A 25,024-nucleotide genomic window follows, 5' to 3' on the forward strand; every position below is an offset into this window, starting at 1 on the left:
GAGGGATAGGCAGGCTCATTATACAGAAGGAACCACTGCCTGAAGAACCTTTCTCCCAAAAATAGCCTCCGAAGAAGCAAAAGTGTCAAATTTGTAAAATTTGGAAAAAGTATGAAGCGAAGACCAAGTTGCAGCCTTGCAAATCTGTTCAACAGAGGCCTCATTCTTAAAGGCCCAAGTGGAAGCCACAGCTCTAGTGGAATGAGCTGTAATTCTTTCAGGAGGCTGCTGTCCAGCAGTCTCATAGGCTAAACGTATTATGCTACGAAGCCAAAAAGAGAGAGAGGTAGCAGAAGCTTTTTGACCTCTCCTCTGTCCAGAATAAACGACAAACAGGGAAGAAGTTTGGCGAAAATCTTTAGTTGCCTGCAAGTAGAACTTGAGGGCACGAACTACATCCAGATTGTGTAGAAGACGTTCCTTCTTTGAAGAAGGATTTGGACACAAGGATGGAACAACAATCTCTTGATTGATATTCCTGTTAGAGACAACCTTAGGTAAGAACCCAGGTTTAGTACGCAGAACTACCTTGTCTGAGTGAAAGATCAGATAAGGGGAATCACAATGTAGGGCTGATAACTCAGAGACTCTTCGAGCCGAGGAAATAGCCATTAAAAATAGAACTTTCCAAGATAACAATTTTATATCAATGGAATGAAGGGGTTCAAACGGAACACCCTGTAAAACGTTAAGAACTAAGTTTAAACTCCATGGCGGAGCAACAGTTTTAAACACAGGCTTGATCCTAGCTAAAGCCTGACAAAAGGCCTGGATGTCTGAATTTTCTGACAGACGCCTGTGTAACAAGATGGACAGAGCTGAGATCTGTCCCTTTAATGAGCTAGCCGATAAACCCTTTTCTAAACCTTCTTGTAGAAAAGACAATATCCTAGGAATCCTAACCTTACTCCAGGAGTAATCTTTGGATTCACACCAGTATAGGTATTTACGCCATATTTTATGGTAAATCTTTCTGGTAACAGGCTTCCTAGCCTGTATCAGGGTATCAATAACCGACTCAGAAAAACCACGTTTTGATAAAATCAAGCGTTCAATGTCCAAGCAGTCAGCTTCAGAGAAGTTAGACTTTGATGTTTGAATGGACCCTGAATCAGAAGGTCCTGTCTTAGAGGTAGAGACCAAGGCGGACAGGATGACATGTCCACTAGATCTGCATACCAAGTCCTGCGCGGCCATGCAGGCGCTATTAGAATCACTGATGCTCTCTCCTGTTTGATCTTGGCAATCAATCGAGGAAGCAGCGGGAAGGGTGGAAACACATAAGCCATCCTGAAGTTCCAAGGTGCTGACAAAGCATCTATCAGAACCGCTCCCGGATCCCTGGATCTGGATCCGTAGCGAGGAAGTTTGGCGTTCTGGCGAGACGCCATGAGATCTATCTCTGGTTTGCCCCAACGTCGAAGTATTTGGGCAAAGACCTCCGGATGAAGTTCCCACTCCCCCGGATGAAGAGTCTGGCGACTCAGGAAATCCGCCTCCCAGTTCTCCACTCCCGGGATGTGGATTGCTGACAGGTGGCAAGAGTGAGACTCTGCCCAGCGAATTATCTTTGATACTTCTATCATTGCTAGGGAGCTTCTTGTCCCTCCCTGATGGTTGATGTAAGCTACAGTCGTGATGTTGTCCGACTGAAACCTGATGAACCCCCGAGTCTTTAACTGGGGCCAAGCTAGAAGGGCATTGAGAACTGCTCTCAATTCCAGAATGTCTATTGGCAGGAGACTTTCCTCCTGACTCCATTGTCCCTGAGCCTTCAGAGAATTCCAGACAGCGCCCCAACCTAGAAGGCTGGCGTCTGTTGTTACAATTGTCCAGTCCGGCCTGCTGAACGGCATCCCCCTGGACAGATGTGGCCGAGAAAGCCACCATAGAAGAGAGTTTCTGGTCTCTTGATCCAGATTCAGAGTGGGGGACAAATCTGAGTAATCCCCATTCCACTGACTCAGCATGCACAATTGCAGCGGTCTGAGATGTAGACGTGCAAAGGGTACTATGTCCATTGCTGCTACCATTAAGCCGATCACCTCCATGCATTGAGCTACTGACGGGAGTTGAATGGAATGAAGGACACGGCATGCATTTAGAAGCTTTGTTAATCTGTCCTCTGTCAGATAAATCTTCATTTCTACAGAATCTATAAGAGTCCCCAAGAATGGAACTCTTGTGAGAGGCAAGAGAGAACTCTTCTTTTCGTTCACTTTCCATCCATGCGACCTTAGAAATGCCAGAACTAACTCTGTATGAGACTTGGCAGTTTGAAAGCTTGAAGCTTGTATCAGAATGTCGTCTAGGTACGGAGCTACCGAAATTCCTCGCGGTCTCAGAACCGCTAGAAGGGCACCCAGAACCTTTGTGAAGATTCTTGGAGCCGTAGCCAATCCGAATGGAAGGGCTATAAACTGGTAATGCCTGTCTAAGAAGGCAAACCTTAGATACCGGTAATGATCTTTGTGAATCGGTATGTGAAGGTAAGCATCCTTTAAATCCACTGTGGTCATGTACTGACCCTTTTGGATCATGGGTAAGATTGTCCGAATAGTTTCCATTTTGAACGATGGAACTCTTAGGAATTTGTTTAGGATCTTTAAATCCAAGATTGGCCTGAAAGTTCCCTCTTTTTTGGGAACCACAAACAGGTTTGAGTAAAACCCTTGTCCCTGTTCCGACCGCGGAACCGGATGGATCACTCCCATTAATAATAGATCTTGTACACAGCGTAGAAACGCGTCTTTCTTTATTTGGTTTGTTGACAACCTTGACAGATGAAATCTCCCTCTTGGAGGAGATAATTTGAAGTCTAGAAGGTATCCCTGAGATATGATCTCTAGCGCCCAGGGATCCTGGACATCTCTTGCCCAAGCCTGGGCGAAGAGAGAGAGTCTGCCCCCCACTAGATCCGGTCCCGGATCGGGGGCCCTCGGTTCATGCTGTCTTTGAGGCAGCAGCAGGTTTACTGGCCTGCTTGCCCTTGTTCCAGGACTGGTTAGGCTTCCAGCCTTGTCTGTAACGAGCAACAGTTCCTCCCTGTTTTGGAGCAGTGGAGGGTGGCGCTGCTCCTGCTTTGAAATTCCGAAAGGGACGAAAATTAGACTGTCTAGCCTTAGCTTTGGCTTTGTCTTGAGGTAGAGCGTGGCCCTTACCTCCTGTAATGTCAGCAATAATTTCTTTCAAACCGGGCCCAAATAAAGTTTGCCCCTTGAAAGGTATATTAAGTAATTTGGACTTAGAAATTACATCAGCCGACCAGGATTTTAGCCACAGCGCCCTGCGTGCCTGAATGGCGAATCCTGAATTCTTAGCCGTAAGTTTGGTTAAATGTACTACGGCCTCCGAAATGAATGAATTAGCTAGTTTAAGGACTCTAAGCCTGTCCGTAATGTCGTCCAGCGTAGCTGAACTGAGGTTCTCTTCTAGAGACTCAATCCAAAATGCTGCCGCAGCCGAGATCGGCGCGATGCATGCAAGGGGTTGCAATATAAAACCTTGTTGAACAAACATTTTCTTAAGGTAACCCTCTAATTTTTTATCCATAGGATCTGAAAAAGCACAGCTATCCTCCACCGGGATAGTGGTACGCTTAGCTAAAGTAGAAACTGCTCCCTCCACCTTAGGGACCGTTTGCCATAAGTCCCGTGTGGTGGCGTCTATAGGAAACATCTTTCTAAATATTGGAGGGGGTGAGAACGGCACACCGGGTCTGTCCCACTCCTTAGTAACAATTTCAGTTAATCTCTTAGGTATAGGAAAAACGTCAGTACTCGCCGGTACCGCAAAGTATTTATCCAACCTACACATTTTCTCTGGTATTGCAACAGCGTTACAATCGTTGAGAGCTGCTAAGACCTCCCCTAGTAATACACGGAGGTTTTCCAATTTAAACTTAAAATTTGAAATATCTGAATCCAATCTGTTTGGATCAGAACCGTCACCTACAGAATGAAGCTCTCCGTCCTCATGTTCTGCAAGCTGTGACGCAGTATCAGACATGGCCCTAGAATTATCAGCGCACTCTGTTCTCACCCCAGAGTGATCACGCTTGCCTCTTAGTTCTGGTAATTTAGCCAAAACTTCAGTCATAACAGTAGCCATATCTTGTAATGTTATCTGTAATGGCTGCCCAGATGTACTAGGCGCCATAACATCACGCACCTCCCGGGCGGGAGATGCAGGTACTGACACGTGAGGCGAGTTAGTCGGCATAACTCTCCCCTCGCTGTTTGGTGAAATTTGTTCAATTTGTACAGATTGGCTTTTATTTAAGGTAGCATCAATACAGCTAGTACATAAATTTCTATTGGGCTCCACCTTGGCATTGGAACAAATGACACAGGTATCTTCCTCTGAATCAGACATGTTTAACACACTAGCAAGAAACATGCAACTCGGTTACAAGTTTATTTAATAAAAACGTACTGTGCCTCAAAAGCACTAAACGATTAAATGACAGTTGAAATAATGAACTGAAAAACAGTTATAGCATCACTCTTAACAAACAACACAACTTTTTAGCAAAGGTTTGTTCCCATTAGTAAAATAACACTAATTAAATTTTAAACATAAAAATTACAGAGCAACGTTTTAAATCACAGTCACTATTAAATCTCACAGCTCTGCTGAGAGAATCTACTTCCCTTCAAAGAAGTTTGAAGACCCCAGAGTTCTGTCAAAGATGAACCGGATCATGCAGAAAATATAAGTGTAACTGACTGAAAATTTTTTGATGCGTAGCAAAGAGCGCCAAAAAACGGCCCCTCCCCCTCACACACAGCAGTGAGAGAGAAACGAAACTGTCATAATCAAAACAAGCAGACTGCCAAGTGGAAAAAATAATGCCCAAATATTTATTCACTCAGTACCTCAGAAATGCAAACGATTCTACATTCCAGCAAAAACGTTTAACATGAATTAAATACCTATTAAAAGGTTTAATGTACTTTTACAGAGTAATTCCGGTGAAATACCATCCCCAGAATACTGAAGTGTAGAGTATACATACATGTCATTATATCGGTATAGCAGGATTTTCTCATCAATTCCATTCAGAAAATAAAAACTGCTACATACCTCAATGCAGATTCAACTGCCCGCTGTCCCCTGATCTGAAGCTTTTACCTCCCTCAGATGGCCGAGAAACAGCAATATGATCTTAACTACTCCGGTTAAAATCATAATAAAAAACTCTGGTAGATTCTTCTTCAAACTCTGCCAGAGAAGTAATAACACGCTCCGGTGCTATTGTAAAATAACAAACTTTTGATTGAAGTTATAAAAACTAAGTATAATCACCATAGTCCTCTCACACCTCCTATCTAGTCTTTGGGTGCAAGAGAATGACTGGAGGTGACGTAGAGGGGAGGAGCTATATAGCAACTCTGCTGGGTGAATCCTCTTGCACTTCCTGTGGGGGAGCAGATAATATCCCAGAAGTAATGATGACCCGTGGACTGATCACACATAACAGAAGAAATTTCCATTGTTTAGCTTCAGAAAAAAAATGATAAGATAACAGACTGCAAATGAGATACAGATATGTGGAAAAATTGTAATATCAGTAAAAAGAAAAAGGGAATAATATGAAATACATGTTAATTTTCTTAAATAAATTTAGGAACAGACTGATCCAGTGGTGTATTTAGGTTTTGTGCTGCCCTAGGCACTTAAAATTCTGCTGCTCCCCCTCACCCCACCCCTCGTGTTGTTATTTTTTTTAGACATAATATTTTTTGGTCAGAGTGTAACATGACCTTTTTATGGTTTTTTTCACAGTAAATGATCACCAGGGCTTGCAAATCACTTGCACACACTTAGGTGGGTTGAAGTGAGCCTACATGCATATGCAGGGTGAGGAAATAACTAATGCATATGCACGGACACATTATAAATATATATATTTATGTGCCACAACCCTCAAAGTTGATTTCCCTGCACTGTCAGCGCTACCACCAGCTACCACTGTTAAAAAAAGCACGTCTGGTGGCCCCTCTTAAGCTCTTTCTTCACAGCAGCTCTCTATATCCAACACTGCTGCACTATCCCTATGCTGCCAAACTTCAGATAGTAAGTGAATGTTGAGTCAACATTCACTTACTTTCTTTCACTCGCTCCAGCTCTCTAAAAGTCCACTCGCTGCAGCGCTCAGTGTACTGCATGCAGGCTTTTAGAGAGAGGGGATAGGGTAGCCAGCACTGAAAATGCAAAATAAACTATAAACTGACAGCGGTAAGCTTGCCACTGGTTACACGCTGCGCTGCTCAATCACCGTTAAATACCTAAAAAAAAAAACTGTAGCACCAGCACTGCTTAGAAGGGAGTAATGCTATACTTGCTGCCCCCTCCTCAAATCTGCCGTCCCCTCAATCTACCTCCCTAGTAAAATCCCTAAGGAAGAGTGGAGTTAATTGAATAATTAGGTGTCTATCTTAAAGGGCAAGTCAACCCAAAAAATATTCTTACTTATACAGATAACGTTTTTAATGATTAATATTACAAACTGTAGACCAATTTTGATAAATGCATATTGTGCAAGTAAAAATACTTACAAGTTGTCCCTCGGCCGTTTTGAAATGGCCGCCTGCCCCCTCCTCTCTATTTCTTCAGCCTCCCGTCTTCCTTATCTGCCAGTAAATGTAAGTTTGCGATTCTCCATGCTCCTGTGCTTAGCGCATGCGCAATGCGCCAATTTTAGGTTTGCATTCTTCTGCATGTGAAGCCTCCTTCTCTTGTGGAGCAGCACCCAGGTCTTCACGTGTATAAATCATATGTGTGACTGCCTGCAGCCTCAGAGGAAAGGCTGGGGCATCTGACCACCCCTTCCCATGCTCATACAGCAGCCTGACTTCTTCACAGTCATTCCTTTGAAGTTGCAGCCTTCACGGATCTCCTGTGTGTAGCACCTGTCAGTAGCACAGCAGCCCCCACAGTACCAGATCCTGGCCAGGTCTCCCTTGCTGTGCGGTGGGAATGGTTAACAGGAACCCCTAGGTGCATTCTGATGTCAGTCTAGAAGGATCCCATTGTATTTAGGAGGAGGGAAGTAGGAGGGAGGAATTTCATTTTTTGCTTCCCAGATGCGTTCCTTGATGGACCTGAACAAGAAGACAGCAGGGCTGGATGTGGCTTTGGGGCTGGCTACCCGCCTGCAGCACATGATGTTTAGCTGGGTTTCTGGGTGCTCTTTCTGCAATCCACTACTTTCCACACACTTCTATCATTGCAATTAGCAGCTAATGTGCCTCAAACTGAGAATCTGTGTAAAGTGCTCAAATCATATGGCTAACCTGACCACATAGCGGTGCAAAGCAATAACTATTAGCTACAATGTGCAGACACAATTCAGGCACATTAGCTGCTAATTGCAACGATAGGAGTGAGTGGAAAGTAGTGGATTGCAGAAAGAGCACATCCCTATAGAGACCTCAGAATGGGTTTTGGAAACAGTTTTAGCAGCAATTATTAACCTCTTGGTTGCTAGGGAGAGCTGGAATGTAATGGGTTGATGTCGTAACTAGGGGTTAATTAATAAGGATGGGTGGGTGTTGCAATATTTAATTAGATTGCTTATGGATATCCTGACCCCGTAGAAACAGGACACATCGCTAAACATCCTGTGCTGCAAGCGGGGAGCCAGCCCCAAAGCCAGATCCAGCCCTGCTGTCTTCTTGTTCGGATCCAGCAAGGAACGCATCTGGGAAGCAAAATATGAAAATCCTCCCTCCTACTTCCCCTCCTCCTAAATACAATGGGATCCTTTTAGGCTTAGCTCTGCGGAATATGTTGGCGCTCTACAAATAACCGATAATAATAATAATAATAATAATAGGCTGACATCAGAATGCACTGTAAAGAAGTCAGGCTGCTGTATGAGCATGGGAAGGGGTGGTCAGATGCCCCAGCCTTTCGTCTGAGGCTGCATGGAGTCACACATATGATTTATACACGTGAAGACCTGGGTGCTGCTCCACAAGAGGAGGAGACTTCACATGCAGAAGAATGCAAACCTCTAACCTGCTGCTATACAGACAGGTTTCCCCTGTGCCTGTCACTCATTCAGAGAGGGCGGGTACTTGTACAGTCATGTGACCCTATTAGTGGCAAAATTTTAATTAGAAACTAAATATAACCGCTCAGTATCCAAACACTTTTTAGCGGCCAGTAAACTGAGTTTGTAGAGAAACATATGTGAAATAATTGAAAAAGTTTGAAGGTTAACACTTTGCACATATACAGTGAATGTCATATTTATAAATGCCAATAAATCTGCAGTGCAGCAGCCATTTTGGCTGAAATATCTTAGCTTAGTAGTTATTGACATCAAATACAAAATAAAAAGTTTAGTTGAAATCTGACTTTTCAAGATATTTTTTGTTGTTGTTGTGAATGCGCAACCATATAAACTACTGTATATAATGGATGCAATCTGCAAGCTTGGGAGACTTTAAATTGGAGCATTTGGCATTTTTTTGAGTATGTGTGACTGAAAATACCAACACTATAATTTCACATATAATGAAGTAAATATTTAGAATAGACATGGGAAGTTAGGGTGTGTATATATATATATATATATGTATATATATATATATATATATATATATATATATATATATATATATATATATATATATATATATATAAACACAAGTGTGAAAAGTACTTACGATGGTAGTGCATCTTTAATCTTCATGTGGGAGATATCATTGTAAAGAGCAACAGACACAACTTCCTCCATTGGACAGATAAGACCATACTCCTCACAGCCATTTTCAATAACCAAGGGATCTGACTTGTGCGGATCGAACATTACGTTGTTGGGAGTAACTATCATTACTCCACCCACTACACCCTATACACAAAAACATATTTTATTAGTCATGCCTCTGTGTGAAATTATTAAAGCTGTTAATAAATATAATAAACATGTTATTTTCAAAACAATACAAAAGTTTACGACTCACAAGCATAATTAACAAAGTATTTGACTAAAACAAAAATGTATGCTTACCTGATAAACTAATTTCTTACATGGTGGCGAGACTTCATGAAACCTAACCTGTGGGATTCAACTCCTGGCCACTAGGAGGAGGCAACGATACCAAACATTCCACAAGTTTTTAATTCCTCTCACCTCCTAGTCTAACGTATAGCCGAGAAAAGGAGGGAGTATAGAGTAAATGAGGTGCTTACTAAAGATGCTACCAGTTGGAAAAAAAATTATAAGAGGGCTGGTCTTGTGGACTCTCACCACCATAAAAGAAATTTATTTATCAGGTAAGCATCAATGTTGTTTTCTTAAATAAGGTGGTCCATGAGTAAATTTAGGGAAAATGTTATGGCATTCAACTATTTACCAGCCACTAAGACTTTAGGACTTTCCTGCCAAAAACTCTTAAAGAGACGAAAAAGAATATTTAATTAACAACAAGAAAATAAAGAAGATCAATTTGCTTCTGGGAAATATATACAGAAGGCCCAAAAAGTAGAAACTGATCTAGGAGAACAGACTGTAAGATTTCGGAAGGAAAATTTCCTGCTTCCGAGTAAGCCGAGTTAGCTACCTTAAAGGGATATGAAACCCAATTTTTTATTTCATGATTCAGATAGAGCATGCAATTTTAAGGAAATTTCTAATTTACTCCTATTATCAATTTTTTCTTCATTCTCTTGGTATCTTTATTTGAAAAGCAGGAATGTAAGCTTAGGAGACAGCTTATTTTTTATTCAGCACCTGGGTAGCACTTGCTGATTGGTGGCTAAATGTTTTAAACAGGAAACTAAAGAAACAACTGTAGTCTTCTGACTCATACATGGACTAAAGGAGATAACAATAAATTAAATGATTGATTAAATTATAAATAGTATGTGAATACATTTTAAATGTTCTTTAAAAATTGACATTGGACAAATAAATGATCTAAAATGTCCTGAGTAATAGAATTCAAAGAAAATACTGCAAACACTCCAGACAATGTATTGTAAAAGAAATACAACTTTTCAAAAGAAGCTTAAAGGGACATTGTACACTAGATTTTTAATTGCATTAATGTTTTGTAGATGATTCATTATTATAGCCCATCTGGGTGTATTTTTGTAAACAATTATAGGTTAGCTTATTTTTAAATAACATTATGCTGATTTTCAGACTCTTAACCAAGCCCCAAAGTTTTAGATGCATACTGATATATACAGACTTCAGACTGCTTCTGTTTGTATAATGGGTCTTTTTATATGCGGGGAGGTTCTTTCTGTTCTTAGCCCCTTTTGGAGGGTGTCCCATGCTAATCTCATTAACAGTGCTAAATTAGGAGCTTCTAAGTAAGTTTTTATAAGGTTTTATACTGGATTTTTATATCAGTATCTGTGCATATTATTCTTTATAGTAGTGTCTATTACAAGCAGTTAAACGAAAATTTGTGTATACTGTCCCTTTAGATTTCCGGGAAAAGCACCATTCATGCATTTAAATACTATTAGGTGAGCAAACAGGAAAGCAACAATTAGTGTGTAAACTAACATGAAAAAAGGCCCTAATTAATCACATATGCAATGTATTCCATCCTTGGCAGACGCGAGAGAGGAACCTGAGTGCATGCCAGTACATGTTTTTCAGGCTGTATGTTTAATATATTCATAGGCTTAAAGAAAGAGTATGTAAAACTCTTAAAACCAATAAAGATACCCAAGGACCTTTCAAGGAACTAACAGATAAGCCCTTAAAACTTGAAAATACTAAGGGGGGAGGGTTCAAGTTTATCCCACCAGAAAAGAGACAAAATTCACAATTTTGCTATAAAACTTATTTGCAAGAGGCTGTCTTGCCGGCCCATTTTAAGTTCAGTACCCTGGATAGCGCTTGCTTATTGGTGGCTACATATAGCCACCAATAAAGCAAACGTAACCCAGGTTCTGAACCAAAAATGGGCCAGCTTCTAAGCTTTACTTTCATGCTTTTTAAATAAAGATAGCAAGAGAACGAAGAAAAAACATAATTTATGCTTAACTGATAAATTTATTTCTCTTGTAGTATATCCAGTCCACGGATCATCCATTACTTGTGGGATATTCTCCTTCCCAACAGGAAGTTGCAAGAGGATCACCCACAGCAGAGCTGCTATATAGCTCCTCCCCTAACTGCCATATCCAGTCATTCGACCGAAACAAGCCGAGAAAGGAGAAACCATAGGGTGCAGTGGTGACTGAAGTTTAATTAAAATTTAGACCTGCCTTAAAAGGACAGGGCGGGCCGTGAACTGGATACACTACAAGAGAAATAAATTTATCAGTTAAGCATAAATTATGTTTTCTCTTGTTAAGTGTATCCAGTCCACGGATCATCCATTACTTGTGGGATACCAATACCAAAGCTTAAGTACACGGATGATGGGAGGGACAAGGCAGGAACTTAAACGGAAGTAACCACTGCCTGTAGAACCTTTCTCCCAAAAATAGCCTCCGAAGAAGCAAAAGTATCAAATTTGTAAAATTTTGAAAAGGTATGAAGCGAAGACCAAGTCGCAGCCTTGCAAATCTGTTCAACAGAGGCCTCATTTTTAAAGGCCCAGTTGGAAGCCACAGCTCTAGTAGAATGAGCTGTAATTCTTTCAGGGGGCTGCTGTCCAGCAGTCTCATATGCTAAACGGATTATATTCCGAAGCCAAAAAGAAAGAGAGGTTGCCGAGGCCTTTTGACCTCTCCTCTGTCCAGAGTAAATAACAAACAGGTGAGATGTTTGGCGAAAATCTTTAGTAGCCTGCAAGTAAAACTTCAATGCACGGACTACGTCTAGATTATGCAAAAGACGTTCCTTCTTTGAAGAAGGATTAGGGCATAATGATGGAACAACAATCTCTTGATTGAAACCACCTTAGGTAAAAACCCAGGTTTTGTACGCAGAACTACTTTATCTGAATGAAAGATCAGATAAGGAGAATCACAATGTAAGGCAGATAACTCCGAGACTCTTCGAGCCGAGGAAATAGCCATCAGAAAAAGAACTTTCCATGATAGAAGTTTGATATCAATAGAATGAAGGGGTTCAAACGGAACCCCTTGAAGAACTTTAAGAACCAAGTTTAAGCTCCATGGGGGAGCAACAGGTTTAAACACAGGCTTAATGCTAACTAAAGCCTGACAAAATGCCTGAACGTCTGGAACTTCTGCCAGACGCTTGTGTAAAAGAATAGACAGAACAGAGATCTGTCCCTTTAAAGAACTAGCTGATAGTCCTTTGTCCAAACCCTCTTGGAGGAAGGACAATATCCTAGGAATCCTAACCCTACTCCATGAGTAATTCTTGGATTCACACCAATGAAGATATTTACGCCAAATCTTGTGGTAAATTTTGCTGGTGACAGGCTTTCGTGCCTGTATTAAGGTATCAATTACTGACTCGGAGAAGCCACGCTTTGATAGGATCAAGCGTTCAATCTCCATGCAGTCAGTCTCAGAGAAAGTAGATTTGGATGATTGAAAGGACCTTGTATTAGAAGGTCTTGTCTCAGAGGCAGAGTCCATGGTGGAAAGGATGACATGTCCACTAGGTCTGCATACCAGGTCCTGCGTGGCCACGCAGGCGCTATCAATATCACCGATGCTCTCTCCTGTTTGATTTTGGCAATCAGACGAGGGAGCAGAGGAAACGGTGGAAACACATAGGCCAGGTTGAAGAACCAAGGCGCTGCTAGAGCATCTATCAGTGCCGCTTCTGGGTCCCTGGACCTGGATCCGTAACAAGGAAGCTTGGCGTTCTGGCGAAACGCCATGAGATCCAGTTCTGGTTTGCCCCAACGGAGAACCAATTGAGCAAACACCTCCGGATGGAGTTCCCACTCCCCCGGATGAAAAGTCTGACGACTTAGAAAATCCTCCTCCCAGTTCTCTACCCCTGGGATATGGATCGCTGATAGGTGGCAAGAGTGAGTCTCTGCCCAGCGAATTATCTTGGAGACTTCTGACATCGCTAGGGAACTCCTGGTCCCCCCTTGATGGCTGATGTAAGCCACAGTCGTGATGTTGTCCGACTGAAATCTGATGAACCTCAGTGTTGCTAACTGAGGCCAAGCTAGAAGAGCATTGAATATTGCTCTTAACTCCAGAATATTTATTGGGAGGAGTTTCTCCTCCTGAGTCCATGAACCCTGAGCCTTCAGGGAGTTCCAGACTGCACCCCAACCTAGAAGGCTGGCGTCTGTTGTTACAATGGTCCAATCTGGCCTGCGAAAGGTCATACCTTTAGACAGATGGACCCGAGATAACCACCAGATAAGAGAATCTCTGGTTTCCTGATCCAGATTTAGTAGAGGGGACAAATCTGTGTAATCCCCATTCCACTGACTGAGCATGCATAATTGCAGCGGTCTGAGATGCAGGCGCGCAAATGGCACTATGTCCATCGCCGCTACCATTAAGCCGATTACTTCCATGCACTGAGCCACCGTGGGGCGCGGAATGGAGTGAAGAACACGGCAAGCATTTAGAAGTTTTGATAACCTGGACTCCGTCAGGTAAATTTTCATTTCTATAGAATCTATCAGAGTCCCTAGGAAGGAAACCCTTGTGAGTGGAGATAGAGAACTCTTTTCTTCGTTCACTTTCCACCCATGCGACCTCAGAAATGCCAGAACTATTCTCTGTATGAGACTTGGCAATTTGAAAGCTTGACGCCTGTATCAGGATGTCGTCTAGGTAAGGAGCCACCGCTATGCCTCGCGGTCTTAGAACCGCCAGAAGTGAGCCCAGAACCTTTGTAAAAATTCTTGGGGCTGTAGCCAACCCGAATGGAAGAGCTACAAACTGGTAATGCCTGTCTAGAAAGGCAAACCTCAGGAACCAATGATGATTCTTGTGGATCGGAATGTGAAGGTAGGCATCCTTTAAGTCCACTGTGGTCATGTACTGACCCTCTTGGATCATGGGTAAAATGGTTCGAATAGTTTCCATCTTGAATGATGGAACTCTGAGGAATTTGTTTAGGATCTTTAGATCCAAAATTGGTCTGAAGGTTCCCTCTTTTTTGGGAACCACAAACAGATTTGAATAAAACTCCTGTCCTTGTTCCGTCCGCGGAACTGGATGGATCACTCCCATTACAAGGAGGTCTTGCACGCAGCTTAGGAATGCCTCTTTCTTTATCTGGTTTGCAGATAATCTTGAAAGGTGAAATCTCCCTTGTGGGGGAGAAGCTTTGAAGTCCAGAAGATATCCCTGAGATATGATCTCCAACGCCCTGAATATCTCTTGCCCATGCCTGGGCGAAGAGAGAGAGTCTGCCCCCTACTAGATCCGTTGTCGGATAGGGGGCCGCTCCTTCATGCTGTCTTGGAGGCAGCAGCAGGCTTTCGGCCTGCTTGCCCTTGTTCCAGGACTGGGTAGGTTTCCAGGCCTGCTTAGATTGAGGAAAAGTTCCCTCTTGTTTTGAAGTAGAGGGAGCTGATCCTGCACCTGCCTTGAAATTTCGAAAGGCACGAAAATTAGACTGTTTGGCCCTTGATTTGGCCCTGTCCTGAGGAAGGGTATGACCCTTACCTCCAGTAATGTCAGCAATAATTTCTTTCAAACCAGGCCCGAATAAGGTCTGCCCCTTGAAAGGAATGTTAAGTAATTTAGACTTTGAAGTCACATCAGCTGACCAGGATTTAAGCCATAGCGCCCTACGCGCCTGGATGGCGAATCCGGAATTCTTAGCCGTTAGTTTAGTCAAATGAACAATGGCATCAGAAACAAATGAGTTAGCTAGCTTAAGTGTTATAAGCTTGTCAATAATTTCAGTCAATGGAGCTGTATGGATGGCCTCTTCCAGGGCCTCAAACCAGAACGCCGCCGCAGCAGTGACAGGCCCAATGCATGCAAGGGGCTGTAAAATAAAAACCTTGTTGAATAAACATTTTCTTAAGGTAACCCTCTAATTTTTTATCTATTGGATCTGAAAAAGCACAACTGTCCTCAACCGGGATAGTGGTACGCTTTGCTAAAGTAGAAACTGCTCCCTCCTCCTTAGGGACTGTCTGCCTTAAGTCCCGTGTAGTGGCATCTATTGGAAACATTTTTCTAAATATAGGAGGTGGGGAAAAGGGCACACCGGGTCTATCCCACTCCTTACTAATAATTTCTGTAAGCCTTTTAGGTATTGGAAAAACATCAGTACTCACCGGCACTGCATAGTATTTATCCAGCCTACACAATTTCTCTGGCACTGCAATTGTGTCACAGTCATTCAGAGCAGCTAATACCTCCCCAAGTAACACACGGAGGTTCTTAAGCTTAAATTTAAAATTAGAAATCTCTGAATCAGGTCTCCCCGATTCAGAGACGTCACCCACAGACTGAAGCTCTCCGTCCTCAGGTTCTGCATATTGTGACGCAGTATCAGACATGGCTCTTACAGCATCTACGCGCTCTGTATCTCGTCTAACCCCAGAGCTATCGCGCTTGCCTCTCAATTCAGGCAATCTGGCTAATACCTGTGACAGGGTATTATTCATGATTGCAGCCATGTCCTGCAAAGTAATCGCTACGGGCATCCCTGATGTACTTGGCGCCATATTAGCGTGCGTCCCTCGAGCGGGAGGTGAAGGGTCCGACACGTGGGGAGAGTTAGTCGGCATAACTTCCCCCTCGACAGACCCCTCTGGTGACAATTCTTTTATAGATAAAGACTGATCTTTACTGTTTAAGGTGAAATCAATACATTTAGTACACATTCTCCTATGGGGCTCCACCATGGCTTTTAAACATAATGAACAAGTAGTTTCCTCTGTGCCAGACATGTTTGTACAGACTAGCAATGAGACTAGCAAGCTTGGAAAATACTTTAAACAAAGTTAACAAGCAATATAAAAAACGTTACTGTGCCTTTAAGAGAAACAAATTTTGGCAAAATTTGAAATAACAGTGAAAAAAGGCAGTTACACTAATGAAGTTTTTACAGTGTATGTAACAAGTTAGCAGAGCATTGCACCCACTTGCAAATGGATGATTAACCCCTTAATACAAAAAACAGATTAACAAAACGAAAACTGCCACAGCTCCTACTTTTGAAGCCTTTTGAGCCCATCAGAGATGTCCTATAGCATGCAGGGGACTGCTGAGGGAAGCTGAATGTCACAGTTTGTAATTTTAACTGCACCAACTGTAACTTTTATACTATAACAGTGGAAAGCCTCTGTTTCTAGGCAAAAATAAAGCCAGCCATGTGGAAAAAAACTAGGCCCCAATAAGTTTTATCACCAAAGCATATATAAAAACGATTAAACATGCCAGCAAACGTTTTATATTACACTTTTATAAGAGTATGTATCTCTGTTAATAAGCCTGATACCAGTCGCTATTAAATCACTGCATTTAGGCTTAACTTACATTAATCCGGTATCAGCAGCATTTTTCTAGCAAGTTCCATCCCTAGAAATATTTTTACTGCACATACCTTATTGCAGGAAAACCTGCACACCATTCCCTCTCTGAAGTTACCTCACTCCTCAGAATATGTGAGAACGGCAATGCATCTTAGTTACTTCTGCTAAGATCATAGAAATCACAGGCAGATTCTTCTTCTAATGCTGCCTTTGATAAAACAGTACACTCCGGTACCATTTAAAAATAACAAACTTTTGATTGAAGTTAGGAAACTAACTATAATACACCACTCTCCTCTTACTACGTCCATCTTTGTTGAGAGTTGCAAGAGAATGACTGGGTATGGCAGTTAGGGGAGGAGCTATATAGCAGCTCTGCTGTGGGTGATCCTCTTGCAACTTCCTGTTGGGAAGGAGAATATCCCACAAGTAATGGATGATCCGTGGACTGGATACACTTAACAAGAGAAATTGATAACAGGAGTAAATTAGAAAGTTGCTTAAAAGTATATGCTCTATTTGAATCATGAAAGGAAAAAAATGGGTTTAGTATCTCTTTAATTGGTGCTATTGGCTCTTGTTTACATAAATTCTCTAAAAAGAATACTGCAGTAAAAATATTTTCAGTACAGGTGGTAGTTTTAGAAGGCAAATACAGATTTTCAAATGACAAAATAAAGGTAAAACAAGCTGTCTGCAAACAATTTTACACACTCTAGCAAGTAATATGGATCATTGTGATTATATTATGGGCTAGATTATAAGAAGAGCGAACAAAATTAATTAAATATTAATAAACAGAATGTAAAAATATTGTAAATAATATATAGAATATATCTATATTTTTTACAGTATATTTAATAATATTTAATATTTTTTATTAATAATTTTACATGCTGTATATGTAATATTTCAATAACATTCATTGAAGTTAGCAATTCTTGATGTGCTCTAACCTGACCACGTTAGTCCTAAATTATAAACTCTGATGTGCGCATCACGCATATTTTACATTCCTATGCTCTTCACATAGAAAATAATGTACTTTTTATTATTTTTATTAATTAATAATTATTTATTAAATATCATTTTTATCAGTGTTTATATGAGTGTAACTGTACTTTTACATGTATTTATGTTATGTTTAATGCACTTTTTACTTCCCATACCATTTACGCAATCTCTGAAGTCACGCTAACCCAACAAGCGCAAAAAGCATAGAAAAACCCAATATCGCCTGTGCGCTACAGTTAGCATGCCACTCATAATCTAGCACTAAAGGGGGAGAAAATGTTTACAGACAATGGCCCTTTTTAAATATATACACCGTGTTCCAAATTATTATGCAAATTCTATTTCAGTGTCACAAAGATTAAATATTTTTTTTTCCAGTTTAACTCATGAATGGCATTGTGTCTCAAGGCTCTTTTGTTCACTGAAAACAATTTCGGACACCTGTGATAATTAGATTGCCAGGTGAGCCCAATTAAAGGAAAAAGTACTAAAGGAGGGTGTTCCAAATTATTAAGCAGAGCACCATTTTCAAGCAATATGGGGGAGAAAAAGGATCTCTTTGCTGCCGAAAAGAGTGAAATAGTTCAATGCCTTGGACGAGGTATGAAAACATTAAATATTTCACGAAAACTTAAGCGTGATCATCGCACTATTAAGAGATTTGTGGCTGATTCAGAGCACAGACGGGTTCGTGCAGATAAAGGCACATTGAGGAACATTTCTGCCAGATCCATGCATCAGATACCATTAAATAGCAGCAAACAGATATTTCAAGCTGATGGTGCCTCTGGAGTCCCACGGACATCAAGGTGTAGAGTCCTCCAGAGTCTTGCAACTGTGCATAAACCTTCCATCCGGCCACCCCTAACCAATGCTCACAAGCAGAAACGGCTGCATGAATACTAATTTTCAAACAGTCCTGTTCACTGATGAGTGCCGTGCAACCCTGGATGGTCCAGATGGATGGAATAGTGAAATTTGGCGGCGCTATACAAATAAATGATAATAATAATTTGTTGGACGGCCATCCTGTTCCAACAAGGCTGCGACGTCAGCAAGGCGGTGGTGGAGTCATGTTTTGGGCCGGAATCATGGCAAGAGAGCTGGTCGGCCCCTTTAGGGTCCCCGAAGGTGTAAAGATGACCTCTGCAAAGTATGTGGAGTTCTTGACTGACCACTTCCTTCCCTGGTACAGAAGGAAGAACTATGCTTTCCGTAATAAAATCATCTTCATGCATGACAATGCACCATCTCATGCTGCAAAGAATACCTCTGCATCAATGGCTGCTATGGGGATAAAAGGAAAGTCATGGTGTGGCCTCCATCCTCCCCTGACCTCAACCCTATTGAGAATCTTTGGAGCATCCTCAAGCAAAAGATCTATGGGGGGGTAGTTTACATCCATGTAGCAACTCTGGGAGGCTATTCTGACATCTTGCAAACAAAGTCAAGCAGAAACTGTCCAAAAACTCACAAGTTCAATGGATGCAAGACTTGTGAAGCTGCTATCAAATAAGGGGTCCTATGTTAAAATGTAACGTGACCTGTTAAAATGTTGTTCAAAGTTTGATTGAAATAGCATTTAATTTCAGTAAATATGCTGCAAACAAATGAAAATGTTCAGTTCTTTACAACCTATAAAGTGTTTTGAAACTTACTGTGTGTAATAATTTGGAACAGTGCATTTTAAGTTGTTTATTTAAAAAAAAAAAAATACTGTTATGATTAGGAGGTTTGTTCAATAAAATTTGAATTGTACTCTTAGTTGATAACATGAGAATTATGCTGACTGTTGTTTACATTAATTATTTAGGTAAATGAGAAAGAATGTAATTGGCATAATAATTTGGAACAGGGTGTATATTATTTTTATTGAGGTTGCTAAATAAAATAAAAATACATTATTACATTTACATCAGACCCATAAACACATGTTAAGCATTAACAGTAAAGCAAGTCACAAGCATCATATATGCTGTAACATAACAAACAAGCAAAGCATATTACCCATGACAACAACTATATACCAAATATTGAATGACTATAGGTAACCATCACAAGTGTATTGGGTCAAACCTCTTTTATATTTTAAAGCCACTCTTGACTTCTGGCATCATAAATATGACTCATTGAAAGAAGACTAGCCCAAATGGGCCTCTTTTGGAAACTTATATCATTATCATATTCCCTGAAGTAAATAGTGACCTCACATGGGCCACCCACAATTGCATCAAATAATTTTGTGAGAATATAGGGAGTACTCTGGCTATAACAAAATAGTAAAGGAATAAAAAGAAAACCACCCTTGGAACTTATTTCTATGGAGTAGATATATTAACAAATCCAGATAATAAATATACCTAGAATGTGGGCACTAATTGGTAAAACATAGAATTCAAACAGCATTAAAAAATCGTTACTAACATAGCTTAAAGGGACAGTATACACCAATTTTCATATAACTGCATGTTATAGAAACTACTATAAAGAATAATATGCACAGATACTGATCTAAAAATCCAGTATAAAACCTTTTAAAAACTCACTTAGAAGCTCCCAATTTAACACTGTTAATGAGATAAGCCTGGGACACCCCCTGAAAGGGGCTGATAGCAGAACCTCCCCACTCCCCCTCTCCTGCATATGAAAAGACAGATAACAGAAACAGGAGCCAACAGTGGTCTGTAAACACATATATACATCTGGAACTGTGGGTTTGGTTAGGAGTCTGAAAATCAGCACAATCTTATTAAAAAATAAGGAAAACTATACATTTTTATAAAAATGCTACCAGATGGGCTACATAAATAGATCATCTACAAAACATTTATGCAAAGAAATATTTAGAATACAATGCCTCTTTAAACTGTTAAAATAGTGTAAAATATAAGCCATTATATGACTCTAGGGGCTGGCATAATGCAATCAGCTCTGCAATACATAAGAAATATAACATAGCCACTCGATGCAAGAGTGTGACTTCAAATATTGTAGTATGCAATATAGTACATTCAGCAGCTAAACTATACAGCCAAAGGTTATTGATCCCCACAAATGTACATATATCATAAGTATATAGACTATAATCGCGTTTGTAATGCGCCCATCACCGTCGCCAGTTGTGTACGCATCCTCAAAGGAATGTTGGCTGCGCGAGGCAGCCAAAAGAATGTTGGCTGCGTGAGCAGCAAAGCTGCATCCTGGTGGAATCCGAAAATGGCAGGGTGGTGAAAGAATCCACCACAGGTTCTTTCACCACCCTGTCATTTTTAGAATCCACCTGGATGCAGCGTAGGCAAACCCGAAGCCTTAAAAAAAAACACGCAACCGCCCAAACTAAGGCCTAGATTTGGAGTTCGGCGGTAAAAGGGCTGCTAACGCTCCGCGGGCTTTTTTCTGGCCGCACCATAAATTTAACTCTGGTATCGAGAGTTTAATCAAATGCTGCGTTAGGCTCCAAAAAAGGAGCGTAGAGCATTTTTACCGCAAATGCAACTCTCGATACCAGAGTTGCTTACGGACGCGGCCGGCCTCAAAAACGTGCTCGTGCACGATTCCCCCATAGGAAACAATGGGGCTGTTTGAGCTGAAAAAAAAACTAACACCTGCAAAAAAGCAGCGTTCAGCTCCTAACGCAGCCCCATTGTTTCCTATGGGGAAACACTTCCTACGTCTGCACCTAACACTCTAACATGTACCCCGAGTCTAAACACCCCTAACCTTACACTTATTAACCCCTAATCTGCCGCCCCCGCTATCGCTGACCCCTGCATATTTTTTTAAACCCCTAATCTGCCGCTCCGTAAACCGCCGCAACCTACGTTATCCCTATGTACCCCTAATCTGCTGCCCTAACATCGCCGACCCCTATATTATATTTATTAACCCCTAATCTGCCCCCCTCAACGTCGCCGACACCTGCCTACACTTATTAACCCCTAATCTGCCGAGCGGACCTGAGCGCTACTATAATAAAGTTATTAACCCCTAATCCGCCTCACTAACCCTATCAAAAATAGTATTAACCCCTAATCTGCCCTCCCTAACATCGCCGACACCTAACTTCAATTATTAACCCCTAATCTGCCGACCGGAGCTCACCGCTATTCTAATAAATGTATTAACCCCTAAAGCTAAGTCTAACCCTAACACTAACACCCCCCTAAGTTAAATATAATTTTTATCTAACGAAATAAATTAACTCTTATTAAATAAATGATTCCTATTTAAAGCTAAATACTTACCTGTAAAATACATCCTAATATAGCTACAATATAAATTATAATTATATTATAGCTATTTTAGAATTAATATTTATTTTACAGGTAACTTTGTAATTATTTTAACCAGGTACAATAGCTATTAAATAGTTAAGAACTATTTAATAGTTACCTAGTTAAAATAATAACAAAATTACCTGTAAAATAAGTCCTAACCTAAGATATAATTAAACCTAACACTACCCTATCAATAAAATAATTAAATAAACTACCTACAATTAACCTAACACTACACTATCAATAAATTAATTAAATACAATTCCTACAAATAAATACAATTAAATAAACTAGCTAAAGTACAAAAAATAAAAAAGATCTAAGTTACAGAAAATAAAAAAATATTTACAAACATAATAAAAATATTACAACAATTTTAAACTAATTACACCTACTCTAAGCCCCCTAATAAAATAACAAAGCCCCCCAAAATAAAAAATTCCCTACCCTATTCTAAATTAAAAAAGTTACAAGCTCTTTTACCTTACCAGCCCTGAATAGGGCCCTTTGCGGGGCATGCCCCAAGAATTTCAGCTCTTTTGCCTGTAAAAGAATAAATACAATACCCCCCCCCCCCAACATTACAACCCACCACCCACATACCCCTAATCTAACCCAAACCCCCCTTAAATAAACCTAACACTAAGCCCCTGAAGATCTTCCTACCTTGTCTTCACCATCCAGGTTCACCGATCCGTCCTGAAGAGCTCCTCCGATGTCCTGATCCAAGCCCAAGCGGGGGCTGAAGAGGTCCATGATCCGGTCAAAGTCTTCATCCAAGCGGGGCAGAAGAGGATCTTCCATCCGATTGAAGTCATCATCCAGGCGGCATCTTCTATGGTCTTCCATCCGGAGCGAAGCGGCAGGATCCTGAAGACCTCCAGCGCGGAACATCCATCCGGACCGACGACTGAACGACGAATGACTGTTCCTTTAAGGGACGTCATCCAAGATGGCGTCCCTCGAATTCCGATTGGCTGATAGGATTCTATCAGCCAATCGGAATTAAGGTAGGAATTTTCTGATTGGCTGATGGAATCAGCCAATCAGAATCAAGTTCAATCCGATTGGCTGATCCAATCAGCCAATCAGATTGAGCTCGCATTCTATTGGCTGATCGGAACAGGGTAGGGAATTTTTTATTTTGGGGGGCTTTGTTATTTTATTAGGGGGCTTAGAGTAGGTGTAATTAGTTTAAAATTGTTGTAATATTTTTATTATGTTTGTAAATATTTTTTTATTTTCTGTAACTTAGATCTTTTTTATTTTTTGTACTTTAGCTAGTTTATTTAATTGTATTTATTTGTAGGAATTGTATTTAATTAATTTATTGATAGTGTAGTGTTAGGTTAATTGTAGGTAATTGTAGGTAGTTTATTTAATTATTTTATTGATAGGGTAGTGTTAGGTTTAATTATATCTTAGGTTAGGACTTATTTTACAGGTAATTTTGTTATTATTTTAACTAGGTAACTATTAAATAGTTCTTAACTATTTAATAGCTATTGTACCTGGTTAAAATAATTACAAAGTTACCTGTAAAATAAATATTAATCCTAAAATAGCTACAATATAATTATAATTTATATTGTAGCTATATTAGGATGTATTTTACAGGTAAGTATTTAGCTTTAAATAGGAATCATTTATTTAATAAGAGTTAATTAATTTCGTTAGATGTAAATTATATTTAATTTAGGGGGGTGTTAGTGTTAGGGTTAGACTTAGCTTTAGGGGTTAATACATTTATTAGAATAGCGGTGAGCTCCGGTCGGCAGATTAGGGGTTAATAATTGAAGTTAGGTGTCGGCGATGTTAGGGAGGGCAGATTAGGGGTTAATACTATTTATGATAGGGTTAGTGAGGCGGGTTAGGGGTTCATAACTTTATTATAGTAGCGCTCAGGTCCGCTCGGCAGATTAGGGGTTAATAAGTGTAGGCAGGTGTCGGCGACGTTGAGGGGGGCAGATTAGGGGTTAATAAATATAATATAGGGGTCGGCGATGTTAGGGGTAGCAGATTAGGGGTACATAGGGATAACGTAGGTGGCGGCGATTTGCGGTCGGAAGATTAGGGGTTAATTATTTTAAGTAGCTTGCGGCGACGTTGTGGGGGGCAAGTTAGGGGTTAAGAAATATAATATAGGGGTCGGCGGGGTTAGGGGCAGCAGATTAGGGGTACATAAGTATAACGTAGGTGGCGGTCGGCAGATTAGGGGTTAAAAATTTAAATAGAGTGGCGGCGATGTGGGGGGGCCTCGGTTTAGGGGTACATAGGTAGTTTATGGGTGTTAGTGTACTTTAGGGTACAGTAGTTAAGAGCTTTATAAACCGGCGTTAGCCAGAAAGCTCTTAACTCCTGCTATTTTCAGGCGGCTGGAATTTTGTCGTTAGAGCTCTAACGCTCACTTCAGAAACGACTCTAAATACCGGCGTTAGAAAGATCCCATTGAAAAGATAGGCTACGCAAATGGCGTAGGGGGATCTGCGGTATGGAAAAGTCGCGGCTGAAAAGTGAGCGTTAGACCCTTTAATCACTGACTCCAAATACCAGCGGGCGGCCAAAACCAGCGTTAGGAGCCTCTAACGCTGGTTTTGACGGCTACCGCCGAACTCCAAATCTAGGCCTAAATAACTAAAAAACACGTAACCACTATCAAAAAATAAAAAAATAAAAAAAACACGTAACCGTCCGCATGAAGTGTAACAAAAAAACCTAACCTCCTGCACGAAGTATTAACAAACACCAAAACCACCAACCCCCACATCGCAAAACATTAAAGTAATTAACCCCTAATCACAATAAACCTATTTAACCTATTAACTCTTAAACCTCCAGCTCCCCACATCGCAAGAAACCTAATTAACCTATTAACCTCTAAACCATCAAACCCCCACATCGCTATAAACCTAATTAATATATTAACCCCTATACCGCAAACACCCCCCACGACGCAAATAACTAATGCCTAGATTACGAGTTTTGCGGTAAGAGCTGCTCAGTGCTAACTTGCAAATTATTGTCACCGCTCACCTCCCTATAGCGCTGCTATTACAGGTTTTCATAAACCCGGCATTAGAGGCAATAAGTGAGCGCTGAGCAAAATTGAGCTCCATGCCGCGCACCAATACCAGCGCGGCTTTGAGCTGGTTTTACGTGCTCGTGCATGATTTCCCTATAGATATCAATGGGGAGAGCCGGCTGAAAAAAAGCCTGACACATGCAATAAAGTAGCGTAAAGCTCTGTAACTCAGCCCCATTAATTCCTATGGGGAAACAAAATTTATGTTTACACCTAACACCCTAACATAAACCCCGAGTCTAAACACCCCTAATCTGCCGCCCCCGACATCACCGCCATGTGGG

The 25,024-nt window shown here is 40.9% G+C and overlaps 1 protein-coding gene across 1 annotated transcript in view; it reads right to left on the minus strand.

The window, feature by feature from the left end:
• NCOA7 (nuclear receptor coactivator 7) overlaps positions 1-25,024 on the minus strand; it is a 431,441-nt gene that overhangs the window by 79,748 nt on the left and 326,669 nt on the right. Inside the window, exon 8 of the mRNA XM_053710717.1 lies at positions 8,679-8,863. Coding sequence (XP_053566692.1) covers positions 8,679-8,863 — 185 coding nt within the window. The remainder of the gene's footprint in view (positions 1-8,678; positions 8,864-25,024) is intronic.

This window comes from Bombina bombina, chromosome 4, assembly GCF_027579735.1.
Source record: "Bombina bombina isolate aBomBom1 chromosome 4, aBomBom1.pri, whole genome shotgun sequence".
NCBI lineage: Eukaryota > Metazoa > Chordata > Amphibia > Anura > Bombinatoridae > Bombina > Bombina bombina.